Here is a 25,528-nt window from a genome sequence, read left to right on the forward strand (position 1 = left end):
GCCATGTGCTCGGGGAGCTGTTGGAGCTGTGTGGGGAGGAGGATGAGAAAAAGAAGAGAGGCATGGGATGAAGTCACAGAATTACAGTCACATCAAACGTGGCTCAGCTCTGTAGTTTAGAGAGATAAACAGCCATGCACAGTGGGAAACCTTGCCTGGAGTCGGGTCCAGTGGTGTACCATTCCCGTAACGCCCTTGATGCCTCTGAGAATCCCAGTTCTTGTAGAATCTCCTCCCCCCACTGACCCTGGGTGTGTCCATGTGACTTGCTTTAACCAATAGGACCTCAGCAAATGTAAGCAGAAGCTTGAAAAGCATGTTGTAGCTGGCCCTCCTGGAAGTGCTGCCCTAAAACCTGGAGTGAAGGCCACATGGATACAAGGCCCCGGTCATCATCCCTGGCCCAGCTGAGCCCCGTTCCCACCACACATGCCAGCTGAGTGCCACTGTATGAGTAAGCCTCGGCGACAGGAACAGACTAACCACCCAGCCAAACCACAGAATCCTGAGAAATAAATTAATATTGGAGGTGGTTTGTTTGCAGCAATAGGTAACAGAGGTAAAGGATTGTTGAACATACTATAAAAAAACACAATGACCTAAGATAGATGGTTCTAGCTCCTTCTTCCATTCAATTTATATTGGACACATTAAAAATTACCAGTAAAGTTATCAAAACTTTTAAACTACAAATCATAAAAGTTTTAGTGTGCACTCTCATTACTAACATACTTCCTGTTTTGGAACCATTTGAAAAATTATTTTATGTCCAAAAATCCTGACCAAAGGGTCTGTGCTGGGCAATAGACTGGGCTGTCACTAAACCACTCAGCCACGTATAAATCTCCCGTGGTGCTGATGGTTTAAATTCATACATTTAGAAAACTGTACATTATGTGGCACAGACCTGCAAACCATCACATTTTATAGATGCTAAAACTACAAATGGCATTTAGTTTTCTTCTTGAAGGATAATCATATACAGGTAAAGGTGAGAGGGACACTGATCTCATCACACCGGGTGGTGTTTCCAGCAGGTGAGAAGAGCACCGGTAAAAAGGAAGCACGTAGGTACGGCTTGCTCTTGTCTGCCTCTCCCTCCCAGGTAACTTAAGTGGACCTGCTTAAAAGGAGTTTTCTGTCTCCTATTCCCTTTTGACTGCCTCTCTCTTGCAAGATCAGATGGAATATGGTTAAACCTGACATTTGGGTTTGGATTTTCAGGGAATAAAGGTGGGAAGGAGGTCCTCTAGGATTCCCACCTCAGCTCACCAAAGTTTAACTTTACTAGAAGATACCCAAGCACTGCTAACAACAAATACACACACACATTCCTTTATTCGAACTACCGCTTCCCTGTGCAAATAAGTTTGGGATGAAAGTGGAAACATAGGTACTTGGGTCACTGGGAGGATTTGGATATCCCTGAATCCTAGAGCCAAATACCATCTGATACCATTTCACCATAAATTGATTAAGCATATGATCCAATCCCATCATTTTATAGAGGAGGTCAGTTTATTTGCAAGATCATACATTGGTCAGCTCTGGATGAACTTCGCAATCAATCAGCTGCTCATTTTGTGTTTACCATACACTACTCTCTGATTCCTAATTTGTCGTATTTTTGTCCTACCCCATCTAAATGATTCTCCAAGAACTCTATATCCTTGATATAATTGTATTCCTCTACTGATCCCATTTGGTTTAAGTTTCTTACCTATCCTGGGGAGTGAAGTGGAAGGTTGGCAGTGGTGGTGGTGGTGATAGTGGAAAATAGAGAAGGCTGCTAGTGCATGAGAAAAAAAGATGTCTATGAAAAGAAAACCTTCAAACAGATACAAGTCAAACGTCCTGGGGACATAGGCAGGCTCACAGGGAAGCCAATTAAACGTAAGCTTCAGGGTCCTTTACTTGGAAGGGCCCCTTAAAAGGCCTGGCCCGCTTTCCTCTGGAGACACGAGGTCGCAGCAGGACGACCTCCTGTGAGCATGTCCAGCACGTCTGTTAGGATGCACTCCACTGCACGTGCCCAGCCCCAGCAATAACCTGGCCCCTCACAGCCCACAGGACATCTAGCCCATGCTTTAACCCCAAGGAAAAGCATCTAAATGAGTGCTGTCCAGCTCCCTGCTAGGGGAGGCATGCCCTGACCAAACTCCATGGGCACTTCTAGGGGAGGGGGCAGTGGTGCAGCCAACTAAGATGAGGTCAAAGACTGTCGTCTTCCCCAGGCAAGGAGTACCCTCTAAGCAAAGTGAAGGAAATTACATATGTGCCTTTACCAGTAACTGGTTTCAAAACATTTCTTTCAGCTTCACAACTATCAATAATAAAAGTAAATTTTGATCAAACATACTAGAGCAGCAGTCTTGTTTTGTAAAGTGCCAAACAGTTAATATCTTAGGCTTTGTGGGCCATTTATTCTCTCAACTCTCGCTGCCACATGCAAAAGCAGCCAGAGAGAGCCATAATTTGGAGATGGCTGTGTCCAATAAAACTTTATTTATTTACAAACACAAGCAGGATGGATTTGGTCTATGAGCCATAATTTGCCAAGCCTTCTTTCTGCAAGATGAAAGATTCTCTCTACAGGAAATATAAAATTGGTGTCCTGTAAAGAGATAATCAATGAATATGCGGTCAAAAATAGGTAGGCAAAAAGTATCAACGAGGTGTATTAGTTAATAATAAGTTAACAGTAATGTTATAATAAACTATGTTTTTAGATTTTGTGACGTTTATGGTATTTTTTATTTGTTGTGATTTCTTCTTATACCAAATAAACATTCATGTTTACACTTAATTTTAGATTTTTTTTTTTTTTAAAGAGAGCCTTTCCAAATTATATAAGCTCCCTGCCACACAACCTGATCAGCCTTACTTTGGGTGGGAAAATGATGTAGTAACTAGTGCAACAGAATTTTGAATCTAAAGAAAACGAACTACCTAAGCCAATATATTCCTTTTGCCAAATCAAACTTAACACGACAACTTTTTCACATACAATGACATTACCACTTATGAAAATCATGGCTGAGTACCGCGTCTGTGTGCGTGTGTGTGTGTGTGTGTGTGTGTAGGAATTCCTTTCATAGTCCATCTTCTATCCAGTGTTAGAATATAATATTCTTAACAAGTGATGACAGCATTTGCGTGATGCTGGCTGTAATCAGGAGCTCACACTTGAGGGGAAAAACTATCTTCTTGAGCAGTCCAGTTAGAGAATTCTAAATACTGAACCTGAACTTGTTTTCCTGGCAATTCCCACTCACGGGTATTTTATTCTTTAATCATTTATTTAAATATCTGCTGAGCATTTGCTAGGTGAATAAGCCGTGCTAGTTACTGCAGCTACAATAATGCAAAACTGGAGACATATACTGTTCCACTTATTATAGCACACTTATTTCTGTGTAGTGGCAATATTCTCACTTCCATAGAGATGTGTCCCCAACAACCCTACTTCTTTCTCAGGTCATCTCTTTTTTAGCTAAAATTTATTTTGATCATCCTCACCTGAACTGACTGATTGATTGTTTATCAGTCTGGCTGTCCTTGGTAAAACGAAGTAGATGGTATGTTACATGTGGTCTGATTAGTACAGAATATTAGCAAAATGGGGGGAAATCATTTGTTCCCAGTAACAGAAATAAATGCATGTGCAGCCTCATTCTCAACTGAAGACATATGGGACTGTCTTTCTCTTAATTCATTATCCTCACTCATACCCTGATCTTCCATTTCAATCCAATGCTCCCAAAGGTAAAACACTCTCTGTCTCCCTCCTTTTACCTGGCTAACTCTGCTCACCTTTCAAACCTGTTTTCACCTATGGGATCCCTTTCCTGACTTCCTCAGAAAGTGCTAACACTTAACCTATGACGTCCTACTAATTGTGAGGATAAGCAGCATGAGCCTACCTAGCAGGACACTTTGCTCATCTTCAAAATCAGAGGGAAGAAGCGGTTCCTCTCTTCACCAAGAGGATTTGCTTCCAAAAAAAAGTCAGTGGACTTGGTAGGTAATTAGGTCCTCTCAAACGACACAAATGGTTGGGTTAAATATTTTTTAGTGGACAGGAATTGCTCAAGAATAAGATGAGATCTAGAATCAAAAAGTCAAGAAGCAGCAAACTTGCTGAGAAACTTAAAGTTCATTTGGAAAGAACAAAAAGCTTAGAACAGGAAGAATGGTGATCTCTGATACAGCTAGTACACGGATTTTCCCATTGGGACACACAGAATCCGGTAACAACTCTCCCGGTAAGAAGCCCAACTGAGTGTTTCCTGGACAGCAGAGCTGCCTCAAGTTCTCTGCAGTTTCCTTAGCCCACGGGCTCAGAAAATATAGGCAAGCAGTACTCAAACAATCTTGCTAATGTGGAATAGTAACAAAACTACAAAACACTGAGACGTAAGTTTCTAATAATTAGCAAGGATGAGAACTATAGCAGAATCAAAGATAATATAATATACATTGTGAAAGAAGAGCTATAACTGGCTGGCAATGATCCTAAAAATTAACTCTCACCGTGGTCTAAATGAATAAATTCGTAAGACGTGGCATGCGGCAATTTGCTTCCTACAGTGACCACGGACTTTGGAGCAAGGAAATACGGCACAAATATGGTGCCCAAAATGTTCATAGATGACCTAGTTTATCATACACGAGTTAAGTTCAGTTATGTGTTTATTTTACTAAACCAGGGTAAAGAGATAACACATTTTAAAAAGACTTTTTTTTTCATCAAAACCATTAAAATATTTCAAATCTTACATTTATTAATTCAAATCTCAGAATCTTAAAATTATCCAAAATTACTCAGGCAACTGGAATTTTCCAGATCATCAAAAAAAATACCCATTCAACTTAATTAAATAAACCACAGTTCAACTATATAATCTTAAAAAAAGAGAGAGAATGAAGAGGCTCTTTAAGTAATGATAAAGAAAAATCCTCAAGATACCTTCTTATATATGAGAAAAAAGCAAGCTGTAAAATGAAGGGTATAGCATGCTAATATTTGTGCACAATAGCAGCAACAAGAATAAATAATTCGCATTTGCCTAACTATGCATAAAACTGGAAGGGGACACAGAAAACCATTATAATAACAGTTGCTACCTCTTAAGGGTTTTGTGTGTGTGCATGTGGTTTTGTCAGGAAACAAAGGATGGAAGAGAAACTTCAATTGCTTTTCATAGTTTTTTTATTTTAAACGAGGTGAATATTTTAGCTTTTCAAAAAATTAAATATTGAATTGAAAAATACACACACAAAAGAAAGAAAAAGACCAATTCAAATCACGTATGGATAAGTCTAGGGGGGGATTAGATCACCATTCTAATCTAGCAACTGCAACCCAGGAAGAATTTCCAGTAGCTTTTAAGTTTCCCCTTAAAAATTCAGCAAAGTGAATATTACTGAAAATTAGCATACTACAGTATCTAAAGGCATAAAGTGATTAAAAAAAGCAAACTCTGGCAACTATAGCCTGTGTCTGTAAATGAAGGCCAAAGTCCATGATTTCTTTCAAACTGTTCCTTTGAGTCTTTTGAACTCTTAAACATAATTAATCAAGATAAGCAAGTTTCAAATTCAATTGCTTTGTCTTCCACACTTGTTCTGTATGCAGCAACTCGTTTAATTATCCAAGCATTTAAAAGCAGTCACAGGAATGTGTGTACATATTATATATATGATATATAAACATATTTAATTTGCTTGACTTTCGTATGTACAATGAAGGTTAATCTGAGAGTAAATAACAGTTTAAATTCAACGTACAACCTAAGGACTTGAAGTACATTTGAGACTCTCCTATACATTATGCATAAGAATTAGACAGGCCAAAAAAAAAAAAAAAAAAAAACGGCAAGAACCTTCCTGAAGTTGTTTTCAAGATTGGCACTTTTTCACAATTGAAGACTTAAAAATTGCAGTGTAAAACATTAATAATGATCTAGTCAATAATTTAAAAAATAAATTACTTATTCAATAAACTTCGTTGTATATAGTTCCTCAAAAAACTCAATGTTACTAGTTTCAAAAGGCAATTTTTACTCAAAATGCATAAGCCAATATTTCTAACTCTAGATATTATTACTTAAATTGAATGACACATATAATCAGATGTTTGATTGCAACCCCCGCAAAGGAGTAGGAAGCTAACTACATTAAAATAAAAGGTAGATTATGCTATTTTTTTCTTTTAAAAGATCTTTACCATCAATAATCAAGAACCTGGGAATCAAGAGGGAATGTGAGGATTTTATACAATATAACACTAACTCTATAAAATTACAGTAGGCGCTGTAATGGAAAAAAATAACAAGCTAACGATTTATCTTTAAATGGAAAGGGTGACGCTTAGATCCCATGCATATGTTTAATCTTTTGAATGTTCTATATTCTTTTAATGTGTAAATTACTTGGGAGCTAATTCACCTTGAACCAAGTAAACCTTTCACAATGTTACAGTCCTTTCCAGGTAAGTAAGCCCATAGCTAGGTGCAGGGGGGCAAGCGGGAGGGTGGTGTTAGGTTCTGGACTCCTGTTCCTTCTGCTCCCTGGAGCTGCACTGTCTGAGAAAGAAGTCACCAGCCACACAGAGCTACTTAAATTTAAAGTTGAAAATTCAGTTCCTCGGTCACACTAGCCACATTTCAATTGCTTGACAGCCACAGGTGACTTCTGCATTAGGTATCATGAATGTAGACCACGTCTACCATTATCAAATGTTCTACTAGACAGTACTGCTCTGGAAAGTCCCAGGGAAAAGATTTTCTACAAACACTTTCTCAGAATAAGATGTGGAATTTATAAGGTCAAAGATAGGACAGACTTGGGATCATTAGAGGAATACTATTCATCATAAAAAGAATTAACAAAATCATATTTGTTCACAAAATGTCTGGCTACCTTAAAAACTAAATTGGAATAGGGCATTCAATTCAACAAATATTTATTATGTGCTAAAAATAGGTAATTAACAGATGGTCCCTGACTTAAAAGTTAATAACCTAATAAAAGAGGTATATTTAAAAATAACTATAACAAAGTATGCCACACGTACCAAAATGAAAGGAGAAATCAAGTGCTCTAGGAAGGCTGAGAAGAGAGCCTTGAGTTCAAACTGGGGACCAGGTAACGGCAGAGAAATCAGGGACGTCCCAGGAAAGAATAGCGTGAGGACGGAAAGCAGACTCTGGGATCGATTCCTTACTTATAAGCTATGTGATTTTAGGTGATTACTTAACTTCCCTATCCATTTTCCCACCTGTGAAATGGGGACAATATTACTAACTTCGTTTTGGGTTGTTAGGAAGATTAAATTAGTTAAAACATGGCAAGTGCTCTGAACAGTTCCTTCATCATGGTGTTTTTAGAATGAAATGAAATAACATACAGAAAGTGCTTAGGGAATTGCTTGGTACTCTATGTATTGAATGTTAATTCCGATATGCATATCATCAGATTTAGCAGTTGTTATATTTCCAGTCTGATCATTTTAAAGCTCTACTACTACCTTACAGAAATTAGTAGTCATCCCTTGGTATCACAAGAGATGGATTCCAGGACCCCCCTCGGATACCAGAACGTGTCATTCAGCCCTCTGTATCCAAGAATGCAAAACCCTTGAATATGGAGGACTGACTGTAATTAGGGGGCTAGGATTTCCTCTGATTTCAGCAAGCTGGTCAATTAAATCAAAGAGAACCAGGAAAAAAACCCAAGTGTCCCAAAATACGAAGACACCCTTATGCCTTTACTGTCTGCAAATTTGAGATTGGAGTTGTAACTAAAAAAAGCACTTCAGTAGAGAGTAAATCCTTTTAACACTGGCATCTAAAGCAGATTTAGGTCAGTGAGAGACCAAATAAATCATCATGTATTATATCTCAATAGGATTTTAACTAGCTTTTATGTATCTGACAAACCTACCTTGCAGGTACTGCCGGTCCCCACCCCAACACTGCTAATGTCCGACACGTGCTGCCTCTCTCCAGGAACAAGCTTCTGTGCTCAAGTTCAATTGATTAACATTCTCTCCCAGGAATTCAGAGCTCCAAACCTAGTCACAGGACTGAGTGGTTTGGGGAAGAGATAACTGGAGTTGAGAGAAGTTCCACTGATTCCTGCTGCTGTTCTCAGAGCTTCCCAGCCTCCTGCTGTTTCTGAAACGTTATTGTTCAATTCTGATTTGGATTCCATCTGGTAGTCAATAAATTACTTTCTGCTTAAGCCAGCCAGAACTAGTTTCTGTTGTTTGTACCCCAAAAAAAGAACAGAACCCGCCCCAAAACTTAACAATACACTTAAAATAAATAATTATATTTATGTTATATACATTCTTATACCTCTGAGATCTTAATGATATGCTATTATATACAACTGCATAAATGAGATCTAAAACTTAGACCTTCCTTTGGCCTGAAGTATTAGCATAGCCTGAGACACTGCCTCTATTTTAGTTTCCATAAATTCTTCTTGCCAATTGTCTTTCCAATCTACATATTCCATGAATATACAGATTCTTGCTTTAAAACATAACAGTGTAAACAATAATATAAACAAAGCCACTTTACAATGGAGCCGGAACTTCTATCTCAGCACAAGTGCCTTTTACATCTTATGCCTCAAATCTTTGGAATGTTAAAACAGGGCAAAATAATCTTTGGACGGGGCTTAAAGCAACATTGTGTCCCAAAGAACTATTTGCAATAACAAGAAAGCAGTTATTATGACTAATGGACTGAAAATATAAAACACTGCTTAGAATTAACGTCTTCCTCCTACTGATGTTACTGTTCCCCTTCCCTTTCTCATAAATACCCATTGCCTTTGTTTCCTAATCAGAACACTGTTTGGGCTTCTGCCTGAATTAGTGCTTTCCCGAATAGCTATTCTTACTGATCTCAAATAAATGCTTGTTGCCTCTCATTTTGAAAGGCCATTTTATTTTTAAACATTTGATCAGAATAAGGTTCAAACTCTTTGGCAAGGATTCAAGCTCTTAACATGAGGCAATTAAAAACTTACACCTTCATCTCCTGCTATTAACTCAATATATATCAGAGATAGTAGTCGAATAATCCGCTGATGCCCAAACATGCCATACTTTTCATCTTAGCTCCATCCCACCAGGATGGGAATCGTCCTTTTGTCCAGTGTGTATATCCATGCTGTATACAATGCCAGTGGCCATCTTGGATATCACATTAAGTGTCACAGTGCCTGTGTTCAAGTAACCCTTATTTTTAGTTAATGATGGCGCCAAAGTGCAAGAGTAGTGATGCTGTCCATTTTTAGGGAACTGGTAAGTCCATATGTATCCATTGAAAATGGTGTACTTACTGATATGAAACAATGCCAAAAAAATTAATGTCTGTGCTTGTGGAGATACGTTTGCTGAGAATAAGTATATGTGTACATTTATTATTCAATAATTCATGCAAAACAAAACCCAGAAGGATACAGACAAAAATGTTAATAAGTTATTTCTGAGTGATGGGATTTATAGGTGATTTCCACTTTTATCAGCAATTACTTTGTGAACTGCCAAACTCTGCACTGTACAATAGAAACATAATGTGACTCACATGAGCCACTTCAAGTTTTCTAATAGTCAATATGTAAATTAAAATAGTTGTATTCAGTGACTATGGCTTATGGGTAAGTGAAATGAAGGACAGCAATAAGAGACAGGATGGAGAAACTGGGAATACTTTTTTAATGATGTACCGTTACTACCCAGGAAATAATATAGTGTTAAAATCGGACTTAGATTGACTGTAAATGTACACTGCAAACTATAGGGCAAAAAATATTAAAAGACATATAAGTGATTATGTCAGGAGAGGAGAGAAAATGGAATCATATAAAATGCTTGATTAAAACCAAACAAAGCAGAAAGAGTGGGTGAGAAAAACAAAGAACAAGAAAGACACTGACAGAAGAAAGAAAAGCCACAGACTAGGAGAAAATATATGCAAAACACACATCTGATAAAGAATGTATGTTCCAAACAGATAAAGAACTCTTACAACTCAACAATCAGAAACAAACAACCCAAATGAAAACTGGGCAAAGGAGCTAAACAGACACCTCATCAAAGAAGACATACAGACGGCACACAATTATATGAAAAGATGCTCAGTGTCATATGGATCTAAGAACTGCAAATTAAAACAATGAGAGAAGACTATAAACCAACTGGAATGACTAAAATCCAAAACAACAGTAACACCAAATACTGGTGAGGATGTGCAAATTTGCTGGTGGGAATGCAAAAATGCGAGGGCCACTGGGGAAGCCAGTTTGGCAGTCTCCTACAGAAGCAAGCAAAGGCTTACTAAAGGGATACAGCAATCATGCTGCTAGGCATTTACTCAGTGGGCTGAAAACATATCCACACAAAACCCAGCCCATGAGTGTTTATAGCAGCTTATTCATAACTGTGACCCAACCAAGATTTCCTTCGGTGGGTAAATGGATGAACACTGGTACAATGAAATACTCTTTAGCGATAAAAAGAAACAAGCTATTAAGTCACAAACTGGCATGGAGGAACCTTAAATGCATATTGCTAAGTGAAAGAAGCCAGCCTATAAAGACAACATACTGTACATGATTCCAACTGCATGACATTCTGGAAAAGGCAAACCAAATTAAAAATAGAAAAAAATAGTGGATCCCAGGACTGCAGCAGGAGAGGAAGGGGTCAACAGACGGAGCAGAGGGTGTTTTCCGGGCAGTGGAACTATTCTGCACAGCACCGTGACGGCGGGCACACTGTACAGCACCGTGACGGCGGGCACACTGCATCTGTTTGTGAAAACCCAAACGTGTGGGTCTACATCAGGAGTCAAACCCCGTGTGAACTACAGACTTTAGCTGACAATAATGCATCAATATTGGTTCATCAATTTAAACAAATGTATCCCATTAATGCAAGATGCTAACAATAGGGAAAGCTGGAGTCGGGGGAGAGACAGTACATGTAAACCCTCTGTGTTCTTTCTGCACAAGTTGTTTGTAAATCTAAAATTGCTGTTTAAAGTCTACTGATTTAAAAGAAAAGAAAGCCAATCCAGCTATCTATATTGAGAAAGTAGTTTTTCAAATACAAATTTGGACCAACAACTGAGAATAATCAGATAATTAAGGAAACAGCAGCAAATAAGAGAGGAACTACATAATTACACATTGAAAAAAATTTTTAAATTAGTATCTTCAGATATATTTGATTTCTTATTACCACAAAAAAAGGGGAGACGACAGCAGAATGCTCTTAAAATACAGCAATTAGTAATTACAGAAGACTTCGGTGAAAAATAAAAAATAACACTAAAAATTCAAAGGGCTGGTTGGTTATAAAGTCAAGATAAATTTCACAACATCTGGTATCCAATCAAAAATTACCAACCATGTAAAAAAGCAGAAAAGTATAATCCAAAGTGAAGACAAGAATACATGAAGAGAAAATGACATATAACAAAATTAGTAGACAAGGACATTAAAGCTATCACACAACTAAAGCAAAGATTGAACATTTAGTAGAAATAAATAAATACCCATCCAAATTAAACTTCTAGAGATGAAAACTGTAACATCTGATATGAAAAAACCAATTTCTGCATGGTATGAATGGCAGATAAGACACTGTAGACAAAAGATTAGTGATATTAAAGATATAGCAATAGATACTATCTAAACAAAACACAGAGAAAGAGGTAGAAGAAGAAAAAAGAGCTGCATAGCAGTGAGGTGTGGGACGATTTCGAGCAGTCTATATGTGTAATTGAAGCGCAGGAAGAAAAGCAGTGGTTAGTTGAAAAAGGGTCTGAAAATTTTCCAAACTTGATATAAACTTATTAAACACGCAAAGATCCAAGAAGCTCAAGAAATCCCAATACAAGCAACAATAAGAAAACTACACCAAAGCACATCATAATGAGATTCCTTAAACCCATAATAAAGACAAAAATCTTAAAAGCAGTTAAAGAAAAAGATATGCTACAGAAGATTAAAGGGTAACAGCAGACTTCCTGTCAGAAATAATGCAAATCAGAAGATACTGGAGCAACATCTTTAAACTACAGAAAGAGAAAAAAAATCAATGTAGAATTCTATATCCAGAGAAAATATGTTTCAAGAATCACGGCAAAATATACATACTTTTTCAAATACACAAAGCTGAAAGAAGTTATCAGCAGCTGATCTGCCTCAACTATAAGAGATGGATGGATGGAAGGAAGGAAGGAAGGAAGGAAGGAAGGAAGGAAGGAAGGAAGGAAGGAAGGAAGGAAGGAAGGAAGGAAAGAAAGAAAGAAAGAAAGAAAGAAAGAAAGAAAGAAAGAAAGAAAGAAAGAAAGAAAGAAAGAAAGAAAGGAAAGAAGGAAGGAAGGAAAGAAAGAGGCAGGGAGGGAGGCTCTGACCAAGGAAAACTGATAGTAGAGAGAAGTCTGGATCTAAACAAAGGAATTAAAGGCACCAGAAATGATAACCAAGTGGGTTAAGTGTAACACATTTTTTCTTACTTTTCAAATCTCTTTAAAAGGTAATTGAATCATTATAACAAAAGTAATGACAATGTATCTAAAGTTTATAACATATGGAAAAGGTAAAATCTATGGTGACAATGTAGCATAACGGCCTGAAAGGAAGAAATAAAATTATGCTATTTTAAAGTCCTTATACTAAATGTGAAGTGATACAATAATCTTTGAAAGTCGACTGTAGTAAGTAAAACATATGTACTATAAACCAAAAAGCAACTACAAAAATAGCAAAATAGTTACAACGAATAAAAAAGATTAAAAGAAAATTAAAAAAAAATACTAAAGCAATCTAAAGAAAGGCAGAAGAGGAGGAGAAAAGGAACAAAGAACATGTGAGACAAAGAGAAAACAGCAACATGGTATATGTAAACCCAATCATATGTGCTACCTACAAGAAACCCACTTTAAGTATAGTAACACCAAGAGATCAAAAGTAAAAGAATGAAAAAAAGATTATAGCACCAATCAAAAGAAAGCTTCAGTGTCCATAAATACAAAGTTGATTTCAGAGGAAGGTGTATCAGGACAAAGGGAATCATTTCATGATGATTCTTTGAGAGCGCATAACTGTAAATGTTCATGCATCTGAAACCTATGAAGCAAAACAGAATTTGAAGGAGAAACAGACAAATTTATAACTTGGAAGAATTCAATACCCCTCTCTCAATAATTGATAAAGTAGACAGAAAATCAGTAAGGATAAAGAAGACTTAAACTACACTATATTTTAAAGTGTATGTGGAACACCAATTTAGACCATATTTTGGGCTATAAAACACTGCCCAATAGAAAGTATTCATATGTTCTCCAAAAATAATAGAATTAAGTTAGAAATCAATAACAGAAAGACATCTGGAAAATTCCTAAATCTTTGGAAACTAAATTGCATACTTCTAAAAAACTAGTGGGTCAAAGAAATAAAAAGGAAAATCAGAAAATAATTTAAATAATGAAAATGAAAATACAACATATCCAGTATGGGAGATGCCACTATTTAGGAGGAAATGAATAGCACTAAATACCTATAATAGAAAATGAAAAAAAGTCTAAAATCAATTAATTACCTCAGTAGTTACCACCTTAAAAAAAAGAAAAAAAAAAAAACCTAGGGAAAAAAAAGCAAATTAAACCTAAAGGCAGCAGAAGACAATGATAAAGATCAGAACAGAAATCAATAAAAAAGAAAACAAGAAAACTAATAGAAATCAATTATAGATTCATGACTCTAATCTCTACCTATGTAATCAATTATCTGTCTCTGTCTTCTTATAAAGACACCAGTCATAGGATTAGTGTCAACCCTAATGACCTCATCTTAACTTGGGTACATCTGCAAACTGTTTTCAAGTAAGTCACGTTCACAGATACAGGGGTTACGATGTCAACATGTCTTTTAGGGAGACATAATTTAACCCATAACAGTAGGTACATCAAGTAAACAAGATTAGCTATGAGTTGATACCCACTAAAATTGGGTGATAGGTATAGGTAGGTTCATTATATCATACTTTGTGTATGTTTAAAAGTTTCCATAATAAAAAGTGTGTTGTTTTTCGTTTGTTTTTTAAAGCATGAGACAGATCTGTATTTGTATTTCACATAAACTATCCAGAACATGACCCCTTTTTGGTAAAATGCAGAAACACAAGCGCGCGTACACACAAATATAAAAAGGATGGGAAAGACTGACATTAAACCATTAAGAAGACTTTTCTGTGGAGCCTAATTGTATTGGGGGATAGGAGGAGTAAAAGGGTATTTTAACTTTTAACTCTGTATAGTACAATGTGTGTGTGTGTGCGCGCGCGTGTGTTACTTTTGTACTTACATAGTAAGAAAATTATAAAACTACAGAAGGAAATAAGACTTAAATAAAAAAGACCTGCTTCCTAACCAGAAGCCTCAGTATGCCAATTCTTTCTTAATTAATTTACAAATCAAATGCTATTCCAAATTGAAGCAAATATTTTTTTGGTGAGGGATAGGGGTGAGACGTGAGGTCTTGAAAAAAATACTAACAATAGACACAAAAATAGCCAGAAAATACTGACAAGGAGAGTAATGAGGAATTCAACGCTAATCAAACTGTATATCATCATTATAAAACTTCAGTAAAAATTCTGTATACTGGCAAAGAAATAAACAAATGAAATAAATAGAAGAAAATGCAGAAATGAATCTAAATACATCTGGTAATTTAGTAAATTATAAAAGTACCATTTCAAAAGGTGGGAAAAAATAAATTGCTCAATAAATGGTGCTGAGACAACTAGCCAACTGTAAAAACATAAATCTGGGTTTCTACTACGCTCATTTTCCAAAGTCACTTCCAGAAAGAGCAAAGATAATATGTTCAAAGTAAAACCATAAAAGTACTAGGATAAACTGAGTAAATATTCTTGCAATTCAGAGATAGGACTGTATTAAATAAAAACCTGAAATAAGATTATTACATTTAACTACACAAAAATTTAAAACCTAGGCAATGACCAAAAACACCAAAAATACTTCTGTCAAAGATAAACTGCCAAAAATACTGTAGTTTATAATATAATTACTATCCCTAATGAGTTCTTCAAGCCACTAAGAAAAAAACCTAGTAGAAAAATGGTCTAAAGAAAAGAACAGGCAATTCACAGAAAAAATATAAATGACCATCAGGCATGAAAAGATGTTTAACTTCACTAAAAACTACAAACTAAACAATTAGATTTTTCTGACCAGCAAAACAGGTCGAAAAGCAAAAACACTCAAAAAACTAAATCCTAGTGTTGAGGAAAATAAAAAGAGTTTAGTAACAACAATTTTGGAAGACAATTCAGCCATATCTATTAGTATTTTTAATGCTCATGCCCTCTGACTTCATTTTGTAGAATGTATGCCATAGAAATACTTGGAAAGGATACACAGAAATATGTATTTGAATGTTCATTATAGCACTGTTTCTAAAGGCAAAAACTTGGAAAGTGAAAATACCCATTGTCAGGGGTTAAATTGTATCTCCCTAAAAGGCATGTTGAAGTTGTAACCCCTGTATCTGTGAATGTGACTTTACTTGAAAACAGTTAAGATGAGGTCATTAGTGTTGACACTAATCCCATGACTGGGATTAGTGTCCTTATAAGACAGACAATTGGGAAACACCATGTGATTACATAGGTAGAGGTTAGAGTCATGAATCTCTAAGCCAAGGAGCAGCAATGATTGTCAGCCAATGCCAGAAGCCAGGAGAGGCACGGGGACGTTCTGTTCATTGCCTCCAGAAGGAATCGTTCCTGGAGACATCTAGCCTCCAGAAGTGTGAGCAAATAAATGTGTTTTAAGCCACCCAGTCTGTGGTACTTTGTTATGGTGGCCTTAGGAAACTAATAAACCCATCAGTAGAGGTTAATAAATTACAAGAAACTCATAAAATACAGGATGTAGTAATAAAAAGTATGCGATAGATATAAATGGACATGGAAATGTATGAAAGATATATCAATACAAGTGAAAAAGTTTAAATTTCAGAACAATATGTATAATACCATTTTTCTGGTAAATTCAAGAGAACATCTTTCTTCTCCTTCCACTCCTCACTGAAATCCATCCTTCTCAAATGCTGGCCAAGTCCAACAGGAGCTAGGCTGCCTCCCTCTGTGATCCTGACCTGCACGGCCAGCTTCACAGATCTAATTCCACTCCTGAGGCCTCAATAACAACACCCTGCAAAGGATTCCAAAAGCTCTAGTCCTAGGAGTCTTACTCTCTAGCCACTTCCTCTAGGAGGTTCTGTTGTCATCTGGAATACACAAAGCCAACTAAGTGTTTTCTTCACAATGTTTCTAGAATGTAGCCTTGGTATGGCAACTGGGTCTCAGCTACTATGAACTTGGACTGATTGGAGTAGCTGCCTACTGGCACATGCTGAGTATTCAGACCACAGTAGGAAAAAACTGCTCTGAGGGATAGATGTCCGCCTTGAGCACAAAGATCAAGGATTTACTATCCCTCATCATCCTGTTTTTGTTCCAGGTACTGCTAGTATAATTCAGAATCCTCAGCAAGGCCAAGTCTGCTGAGATAAGGAAGAAAGTGTTTAGTAAACTTTAAAACATTCTTATTATGAATACTAATTTCCAGTTTTTCCCATCTCTAGAGCCTTCCTATCTTGATACTTGTGAATCAAAAAACTTTGTGATTCCTTACTACTTAGGGACTAAGGCTGAACCCCTAAGTTTGAAGTTCAAGATCTTTCAAAATCAAAACTCAATTTACCCTTCCATACCGTTCACTATCTCCTCAAGCAAATAACACTCTCAATGATAGCCAAACCATTCTAGTCAGTATTTCCAAATACTCCATGCAAATTTTCTACTCAAAACTTGCTCACATATTTCCCTATACTGGAACCGAGCTGTTTCCTTGCTCCTGACACAAATTCCATAGGTGATTAAACTCTACAGGTGATTTAAGGTCCATATGTTCAAGGCCCACAGTGACGTATCAAATCCAATAGTGATGAGGACTGGAGCTCCCTTAGCCCTTCCATGTATTTCAAGATACCAGGAGGGTGTGCCATACTCAGTCCTCAATACTTGATCATGATGATACTGCATTTATAAAAATAAGGAAATCATTTGAGCTTCTGACTAGCTTAATGAATTACTTATAAGTCAATTAGCTCCTTTACTATTATGAAAATTCATTAGGTATTTAGGTATCCGCTGATATTTTTATGGCAACAAAAGTATTCACCATACTGGAGAGAGCATTTCACTTAAAATTTTTAATTTTGGCACCAAAGGTATGACAAATAGACAACTTCACCTGTATTTCAATACTTAAACAGGTTTAGCTTCTTCAAATCGAATGTAAAAGTATAACTTTAAAATGAAACTTGAAAACCATTTCACTGTCCTAAAGTTACTGTATACTTGACTCATGATAATTTCTGTCCTCATATCATTTTTAACAACAGCATATGTTCCTGGTTGTCTTTCTTATTTCCCTGTTGTTTCAATTTATCTGACCTTTAATGAGTACTCCTTTTATGGGGACAAATTTCTGTAGCAAATCTTCAGGTTAAGTTAAAAATAAGTTTTAAGAAATCACTATGGCAGAGGAACCAAGGGCCAAGGATGTTGAGGAACAATTAAATTAAGAGACAGTCATAGTAATCGAAATATGAAGTTACTATAAATTTTTCATTTGATTCTATTTTCTAAAGGGGACTTTTCTAGATTTGCCTCTTCAATATTACTCTCTACCCAATTATTTGTTCTTTCTAAAAAAGGGTCACAATTCCTCTAAAACACATTGATTCCAAAGTGAAATTGATGTTTTCTATTTAATTTCATTCTCCTATATTGAAAAAGGTGAGTTACAAATGGGAAAGTGGTGTAATCCTCTACTTCTAAGAATACTGATATGGATACAAAAAATGAAATACGCTTTTGTTACACTGTATTTATGAATATAGTTAAATATGCCAGACGTCTTCTAATTACTAAACAATACTTACCACTTAAAAATACTAGATTGTTCAGTCACACACCAGTAAGAATTGCATTTAACTATATTACTGTGGACAAGACTGTAGGGACCTGTGTGCGTCCAGAACCTTGACAATAAAAGTGAACTCTATCAATGATGCTGGGTCCTTACCGACTGGATTCAAGCTATGGCTCCTAGACAGAACACTTTGTGACAAATACCAACTCTATGCGCTCTTTTCAACTTCGACTTTGAATTGCTCTCCAAAATGACCAAGTCAGTTCGCTATAACTATCAAGTCTAGCACTGAAACTAAAAACTTAAAACTTGTTTTACCTTAAATGAGCAACAAAATGTAACCCCCAGCATTCATGTAAGAAATAAGTTCTAGATGGAATTGGCTAACAAAAGAGAAACTCTTAAAAACAATTCCATTTAATTAAAAGGTGCCATACTCCTCATAAACCAAAAATTCCTTGTAATTACAAGGAATAATAATAATACTCAGAAATTAGCTGAGGACTATTCTATTCCTAATGTCTTTTAATGCTGTTCACCTGACTTTTTAAAGTAAAATGTTTATTAAATTGTGATGCTTAGAAAAAGGTGAGTTAGAAATGGTAATTTACCATGAAATGATTTCAGATTATCTACTTTTCACTTAGTTACATATTATCTTTGTCTCCATTGTGCAAAACACACCGAAATGCCAGGATTAACAGAAGGCTGTTCTTTTCCTGCTAAGGAGTCACTAGTACCTAGAATAGATAGAATGATGGAACACTCATGCTAGAAAGATTGGTGTCATCCTGTCTAACCCCTCATTTTCAGATTAGGAAAGTGAGGTTCAGGAAGGTAGAGATTCCTGTTCACATTCACAATTAACAGGTGGCAGAGCATGAACTAAAACTCAGGAACCCCTAACTCTTATTACCTGTAACCCTTTTTTCCTCTTCAGTCAGCACTCCTGGGGTGGGGCTAAGGCTGCCCAGAAACCCTGAAACTCCCTCGAGTCTTGTTCCAGCTGGTGTGTAACTTAATTTACATTCTCTATAATTAACTGACTTTAAATAAAATTGTTAGAATTAATTTACCTAAATCAAAATAGATACAATACAGAGTTCAAAACGCTACTTTACAACCTCCTGCCACTAACAGGAAATCTAAAGTGAGTAGTGAATAGCACTAAGGATGAAATTCTTTCAAAAGCTTCTCCAAACTCACAGAACACTGTAAATTGTCAGCTGCTCTAAGTGCTTCACATACCTTATTGCATGATTCTCTGAAATCCTTGACTAACACCATTTTACAACTCTAGACACTAAGGCTCATACTGCTTAAGATATTTTCCTGTATTATAGAGGTAAGAATAATTGAAATAGGATTTATAACCCAGATCTGCTAGACTCTTCTAAATCTCCTCCTGAGTTTACAATCCACAATGTATGACACTTTTGTAGTCACCTTTTTCCTATATACCAGGCAAGGTTGCCTTTTCATCTTTGTATATTCCAAATCCCTTGAATTTTAACCTTTTTTCCTTTCACATTACTTAAAATGAAATACATTCCCAGCCCTAACTTCCCACTAGTATTGCCTTAATTCAGGCCTTCATCAAGACAACGATCCCTCTAGGCACCTTCTAAACCAGGGGTGTCCAAACTTTTTTCAACGTTTTTCACCAAGGGCCATATGTGGTAAAATACACAAACAGCCGGGCCACCCACTCGAGGTGAAGTACGTATTGCCTCACCTGGTTTATTTAAGTAAACAAAATATATTTTTGGAATTTGCTGCGGCCCAATTAACAATGGATTGCGGACCACAGTTGGCCCCACGGGCCACAGTTTTGACACCCCTGTTCTAAACCATTTAAGAACTTAGAACAGAAACAAAGTATGTATTGGAGTTCTGGCCACCACCTACATTAGTTCACCAGCAGAATTAAACCTTTTTGTTCTCCTAATAAATGAAGACTTAAATCCAGATACCATCTGCATTAAAAATAGGTCTTAACAACCTGATCAAGTAAGACAAATGCTGAATGCACTCCTAAGGAATAAACAAGTTAGCAATTATAATTCTCAAACAAGAAGTATTCAGCGATCTGTATGGTAGATGTTATTGGAATTATATGAAAGACTACATAGGCATTACGTCTAATCTCCCAGAATTACATATAGAGTGAGACAACAAACAAAAATCTAAGAATATAAGCAAGTTAAAACAAGTGCTAAGGAGTTAAAGGAAGATTCAAGTTGGTTAACAAAAATGGCTTCTGAAGTATCTCTAAATCTTGAAACGAACAAACCAGATGAGTATGTCAGGGAAAGGTAACAGTCAACAACATTACTAACCCCAAACCAACTGGACCAGAGAAGGTTGAAGACGGCTAGTATAAGGTTTTATTTTTCCCAACCCTTAATTTCTTATCAGGACTATATATACCAGCGGTGCGAAAAAAAATGTATACACATTTTAAGAAAGGAAAAAACACTTTATATAACGTATACCAATAATAATAGATCATAATAGGTCACGTTTGACTTCTGCAATTACAACAGATGCTCAAAGTAGTTACCATCAGCGTCCAGACACTTTTGATTATGGTGAACTACTGCTTGAGCCACATTGACCAAAGTATTAACATCGCTTAAAATGTGTGTACATTTTTTTGGCACTCCCGATATTAAACTCTACTTGGCAAGACAGCACATATTCTTTACAGAAACTAAAGTAAACCACCGCCACATGACAGGCAACAAAACTAACTACAAAACAAGACCTGATAAATTTGTTTTTAACCCTTCTTAATTGTTCTCAGAAAATACTACCAGCAAATAAACTATTTTATGTAAAAGTACATAACATATATTTATATAGTACTTTATATATTTATATAACTTTAAATGAAACCTCAGCTTTCACAAACTCTATTTTTAAAAACTGTGTCAAAACAATAGATTTACTGAAGATTCACCTCCTCCATGAAATCAATCACCAATTTAGAGTCTCATTAACATCTAGGCATATTTCCATCTAATGAGCTCTGCATACTTCTGTTGGAGGTTACTTGCCTTTATACCAATTCCCTTCCGTCACCCCTCTTATCTAAGGGGGATGAAATCCTACTGGAGTCTTTTTAATTGCCCTTGAATTCCCATCAGCACTGCCTTAATTCAGGCCCTCCTCATATTTCACATGGACTACTGTAACCACCTATCTGATCTCTTTTGTCTTCACTCTCACAATCCTCAATCCACCTTCTATTGTGCCTCCCCACCTTTCTCCCTCAACTTTCCAAAAGTCCAATTTGATCTGGTGGTTCCCCACTACTAGGGCAATACTTCTGCAACTGCTATCTCTCCTACATCTATGAAACACACATTCATCTTAGGAGTTACAGTAATGCTGTACTAAAAGGAGTGGTTTTAATTTAACTTCAACTCACAGAATATAGACCAAAGACTGAGGGAAATCTATTAACATTTCCAATGTGCTTCAGGATTACCCTATTAGAAAAGAGCGGGCATCAGCAGTGGTTCCCAAACTGTGACACGTTATTCTGTTCAGCCTGCTAAGACTAGAAATGCCCAAGTTCCACATCAGACCCACTGAATTTGAACATTACCTAGGAATTTGGCCTAGCTACGTGCATTTGCAATAATCTGCAAATGATTTTGACGCATACCCAAGCGGAAACCCTCCTTGCTCCATAACATACTATTAGTAGGTCCCTTGACTTTACAAGCTGTTTTAGACCTCGGATCAACCTGGTGGGGTACCTAACCAATCTTAAATATTCAGGTATAGCCCATTCTAAAAAAACTTTTACTCATCCTCTGTTTTGATCTCCTAAACCTTTATAATAATAATAGCATCTAGACATTTACATACAGTCCTTCTAATCCACAACCCCCTCCAAGAGATAGTATCCATAATTTAGAGATGAGAAAACCAACTCTAGGATAAGGAGCTTAAGAAACTTGCCCAAAGTGACCATGTGAATTTGAACCCCCATCTGTTGACTACAAAACAAAGACATTTTCCAACGTGACATGCAACCTCTTACACAGCACTCTGAAGAACTGACTTACTCATCAGTTTACGCATTTTCCTTTTCAAACACAGCAGTAAGCTCCCTGAGGGCAGGCATCACCCCTGGTTTTGACCTCAGCATTTAGTTAACTCAATGCTTATTTGTTGAGTAACAGAAGGAATGAAACTCCTTGAGAGTTGGCACCATGACTATGACTCTGAATACACTTCTTGCTTAACAAATGATCTGTAAAGATCTTAACAAAAGATCTGTAAATCTTATTGCTGGATTTTTAAAAAAAATAAACTGTGTTTCAGTACTGTTTTAACTACAAAAACTGCATAGTCATCAATAGGAAAAAAAGATGGTTCCAAAAAATTAATATATCATTCTTACTTTACTCTCCAATAACTGGAGAGGTCAAATATTGAAGTTTATCTTCGAAATAATTTCATACCAGAAGAGCAGGTAACAGTGTGGTTTTACATGACAGAAATTCAAAAGGTAAAGTTGATTAATAATAGATGGCATAAAGAAATTGAACACTGAATACAGAAAGCCTATTCAGCAACCAACTCACACTAACCAGTAAGCAACATTCTCTTTCTCTAGCACAGTATTCTTCCACACCTGCCATTTGTTGAAACCAGTAAACAGTACAGGTAAGCACAGAGCAATTAGTCAGTATACTTGCGTATAAATGCAACGTCCTTCCTGCCTAAAGCTAATGTGTCTGGTATGTAAAACAAAGTCACAAACTACTTCCTTTCTGACACAGATTACATAGCAAATGTAATAAACCAGCAAAATTTTAATTATTTTTCATTTGCAGATAATTTAACATTCAAAGTGCTGGAGATTTTCCTAAATTGAAAATATGCAAAAATTAGTGCTGCCTGAAGAATCTCACACTTTTTAATTATATCTGGTTTTGGTAAAAAAAAAAAAAAAAAAAAAAGTGATTATTTCTTTAACTTTTAGAAATAATAACAAGGAAGAACAAACCCTTCTCAAACAACATGATGTAGTGGAAAGTACACAGACTAGGCATCAGGAGTCCTGGTTTTCTAGTTCTGGTTACATTACCAAATTGCTGTGTGACTTAGGGCTCACTGGCTCAGTTTTCTCATTTGTTTAAAAAAGCTGGTGGAGGGGGGGAGGGAAACTTGAATATCTTTACAGTTGTTTCCTAAATTCTGATTTTAAGCCACTCCCATTTAATTCTTCTAATCGGTAAACTCAAAATATGTTCTTTAAGGTCTAACTTCTGAAATATGAAACACATCTGAATCGCCTGTAATAAATGGTTCAATCTCCAACTGGATGGGACAGAATACAAAGGGTAGACTCCTATAAAGTTAACAATTAATCCGGTAACTTTCCAGAAATTGTCTAGTTCTAATTTCTTAAACAAGCAGGTGTAGCCTGGTTTGACATATTTAACACTACTAAGAAAAGTTGTAAAACTGCCCTGTTGACATTTCTGTAGGTGTTTCCTGGGTTCCAGTGGCACATATTCTGCAGGTGCTAACAAGCAAAGGGGGAAAAAATGGACTCAGCGTTGCAACAACCTCCACCGCAGTTCAACCCAGCCACCGCAGTAAGATGCAGCCTCACAAGGCCTACGCCACAGGGCAGAACCTTCCCACCCCCAGGAGCGCCGGCAGCCAATGCAATGAATGCTTCCGTCAACAACACACATTCCCCTTCCCACAGCAGAACTGCTGGCTCCCAACCCGCCATCTGGGGTCGGAACAGGCCGCACAACACCAATCTAAGAATCATGCTCAGGCCCCAAAAGGCCAAGAACTACCAGCGATTGCGGTGCCCCTGCGCATGGCAGTGGGGAGAGCAGTACCTCCTCCCACCAATGCAAAAAATAAATAAATAAATAAAACCAGGGGGGAGGGCAGCAGAAATCAGGCCTGGGCGAGAAGGCTGGAGACACAAATCCTGTTTCTCTGCAATGGGGCACAGGAGCATTTCCTGCCCTCCTTTTGCACCCATGCACTCCACATCATTCCCTCCTGAGATCCTAAAGGGGGACTGAAAAACCACCGTGTGGTCCGCTTCATTCATAGCTGAGTTTCATTTCCTAACCTGCCCACTCCTGAAACCTCTGGCACTGTGAAGGAGGGTACCCCGCGATCAAGCGGTAGGAGGTGAGGCGAGGGCCAGGGCAGGCGCCGGGTTGCTAAGATCCGGCAGCTCGTGCAAGAAAATCGCCTTTGGGCCTGAGAGTCAAGTTTGCACCAGCAGCAAGGGCGGAGGGCCGGGCCGAGCAGGGCTCGGAGGCGGCCTGCGGAGGTGACACTTCCCGCTCCCGGGCAGCTCCGGGTGGCGGCGTTCGGCTGCCGGGCCCGCACTGCCCGCAGCCAGGGAGGGGGCCGGGCGAAGGCCTGGCCAGCAGCCCGACCCTCCCCGCGCCGCGCCCGCCTCCATCCCCACTCCCACTTCCCGGCCCGGGCCCGAGGTAACGTCGGTGGTGGCGACGCGGGTCTGGACCACTGACCACACATTTCTTGCCGAGGAAGGTGAAGAGGGACTCGTTCTCCTGCGGGGTGAGCAGCAGGGACCCCACGTTGGTGACCCTCCGCGGCGGCGGCTGCTGCTGCTGCTGGCCGGAGCTCATGGTGTCGCCGGCGGGGCTGGGAGCCCAGGTCCGTGTCCTCCGGCGAGTGGGCGAGCGCTCGTCCCCCCTCTCGGTGACAGGGGCGGGCGGAGGGGAGTCAGAGGCGCAGCATCTCGCTCAACTCCTCGGGCGCGGGGAGGAGGAGGAGGGAGGCCACGGGAAGGAGGAGCCGACGGCGGGCCGCGCGGAGCGAGGGAAGCTCCCAACTCCCGCCCGGCTGGGCTCCGGCCGGATGGTCGTTGCCCTGGCTCTCCGGCGACTGCGCTAAACTCCCAACTCCTCCTCCAACGCTCCTCCCGCGGCGGCGGCAGCGGCGGCGGCGGCCGCACAATCCAACATGGCAGCGGGGGCGGGCGAGACCACAAGACGCAGGACGCGGGGGAGCGCGCCGGAAACTCGGCCGCGGGCCGGGCCCGGAGGAGCCGCCCCCCCCCCCCCGCACGCGCCGCCGGCCTCGCCGCGCCGGCCCCGGGCCCCGCCTCTTCCGGTCGCGGCGCGGGCGGCGCGGGCTGCGGCCCGAGGCGGGGCCGTGGTGCCGGGTGCGGGACCCGCCTCTAGTGTCGTGGCCCGGCGGCTGCCGTCCGCAGCGAGGAGGAGGGTCGGCTCCGCCCCGGGCTGCCGGCGCCGCTTTCCCAGACGCGCGCCTCTGCGGAGCGGCCGTGCGCACCCAGGCCCCCTCCCCGGAACGGCTCTGATTTCTGGGGCGCGGACACCGGACGCTCGCACCGCGCGGCAAGAGGGTCTGGGATGGGGAGACGGGACACCGAAGACAAGTGGCGCGGTGCCCGGTGCTCCCCGCCGGTTTCGGTCAGAGCC

The 25,528-nt window shown here is 38.8% G+C and overlaps 1 protein-coding gene across 3 annotated transcripts in view; it reads right to left on the reverse strand.

Annotated features, from left to right (window-relative positions):
* Positions 1 to 25,168, reverse strand: part of WASL (WASP like actin nucleation promoting factor) — a 63,460-nt gene extending 38,292 nt beyond the window's left edge. Inside the window, exon 1 of one of the 3 annotated variants that reach the window (XM_081038139.1) lies at positions 24,593 to 25,168. In XM_081038139.1, coding sequence (XP_080894265.1) covers positions 24,593 to 24,712 — 120 coding nt within the window. In that variant the 5' untranslated portion in view covers positions 24,713 to 25,168. The remainder of the gene's footprint in view (positions 1 to 24,592) is intronic. The other 2 variants (XM_081038141.1, XM_081038140.1) reach the window with 2 other exon arrangements.
* Between the last annotated feature and the right edge of the window lie 360 nt (positions 25,169 to 25,528).

Source organism: Rhinolophus hipposideros (assembly GCF_964194185.1).
Source record: "Rhinolophus hipposideros genome assembly, chromosome: 25".
NCBI classification, from domain to species: Eukaryota; Metazoa; Chordata; class Mammalia; order Chiroptera; family Rhinolophidae; genus Rhinolophus; species Rhinolophus hipposideros.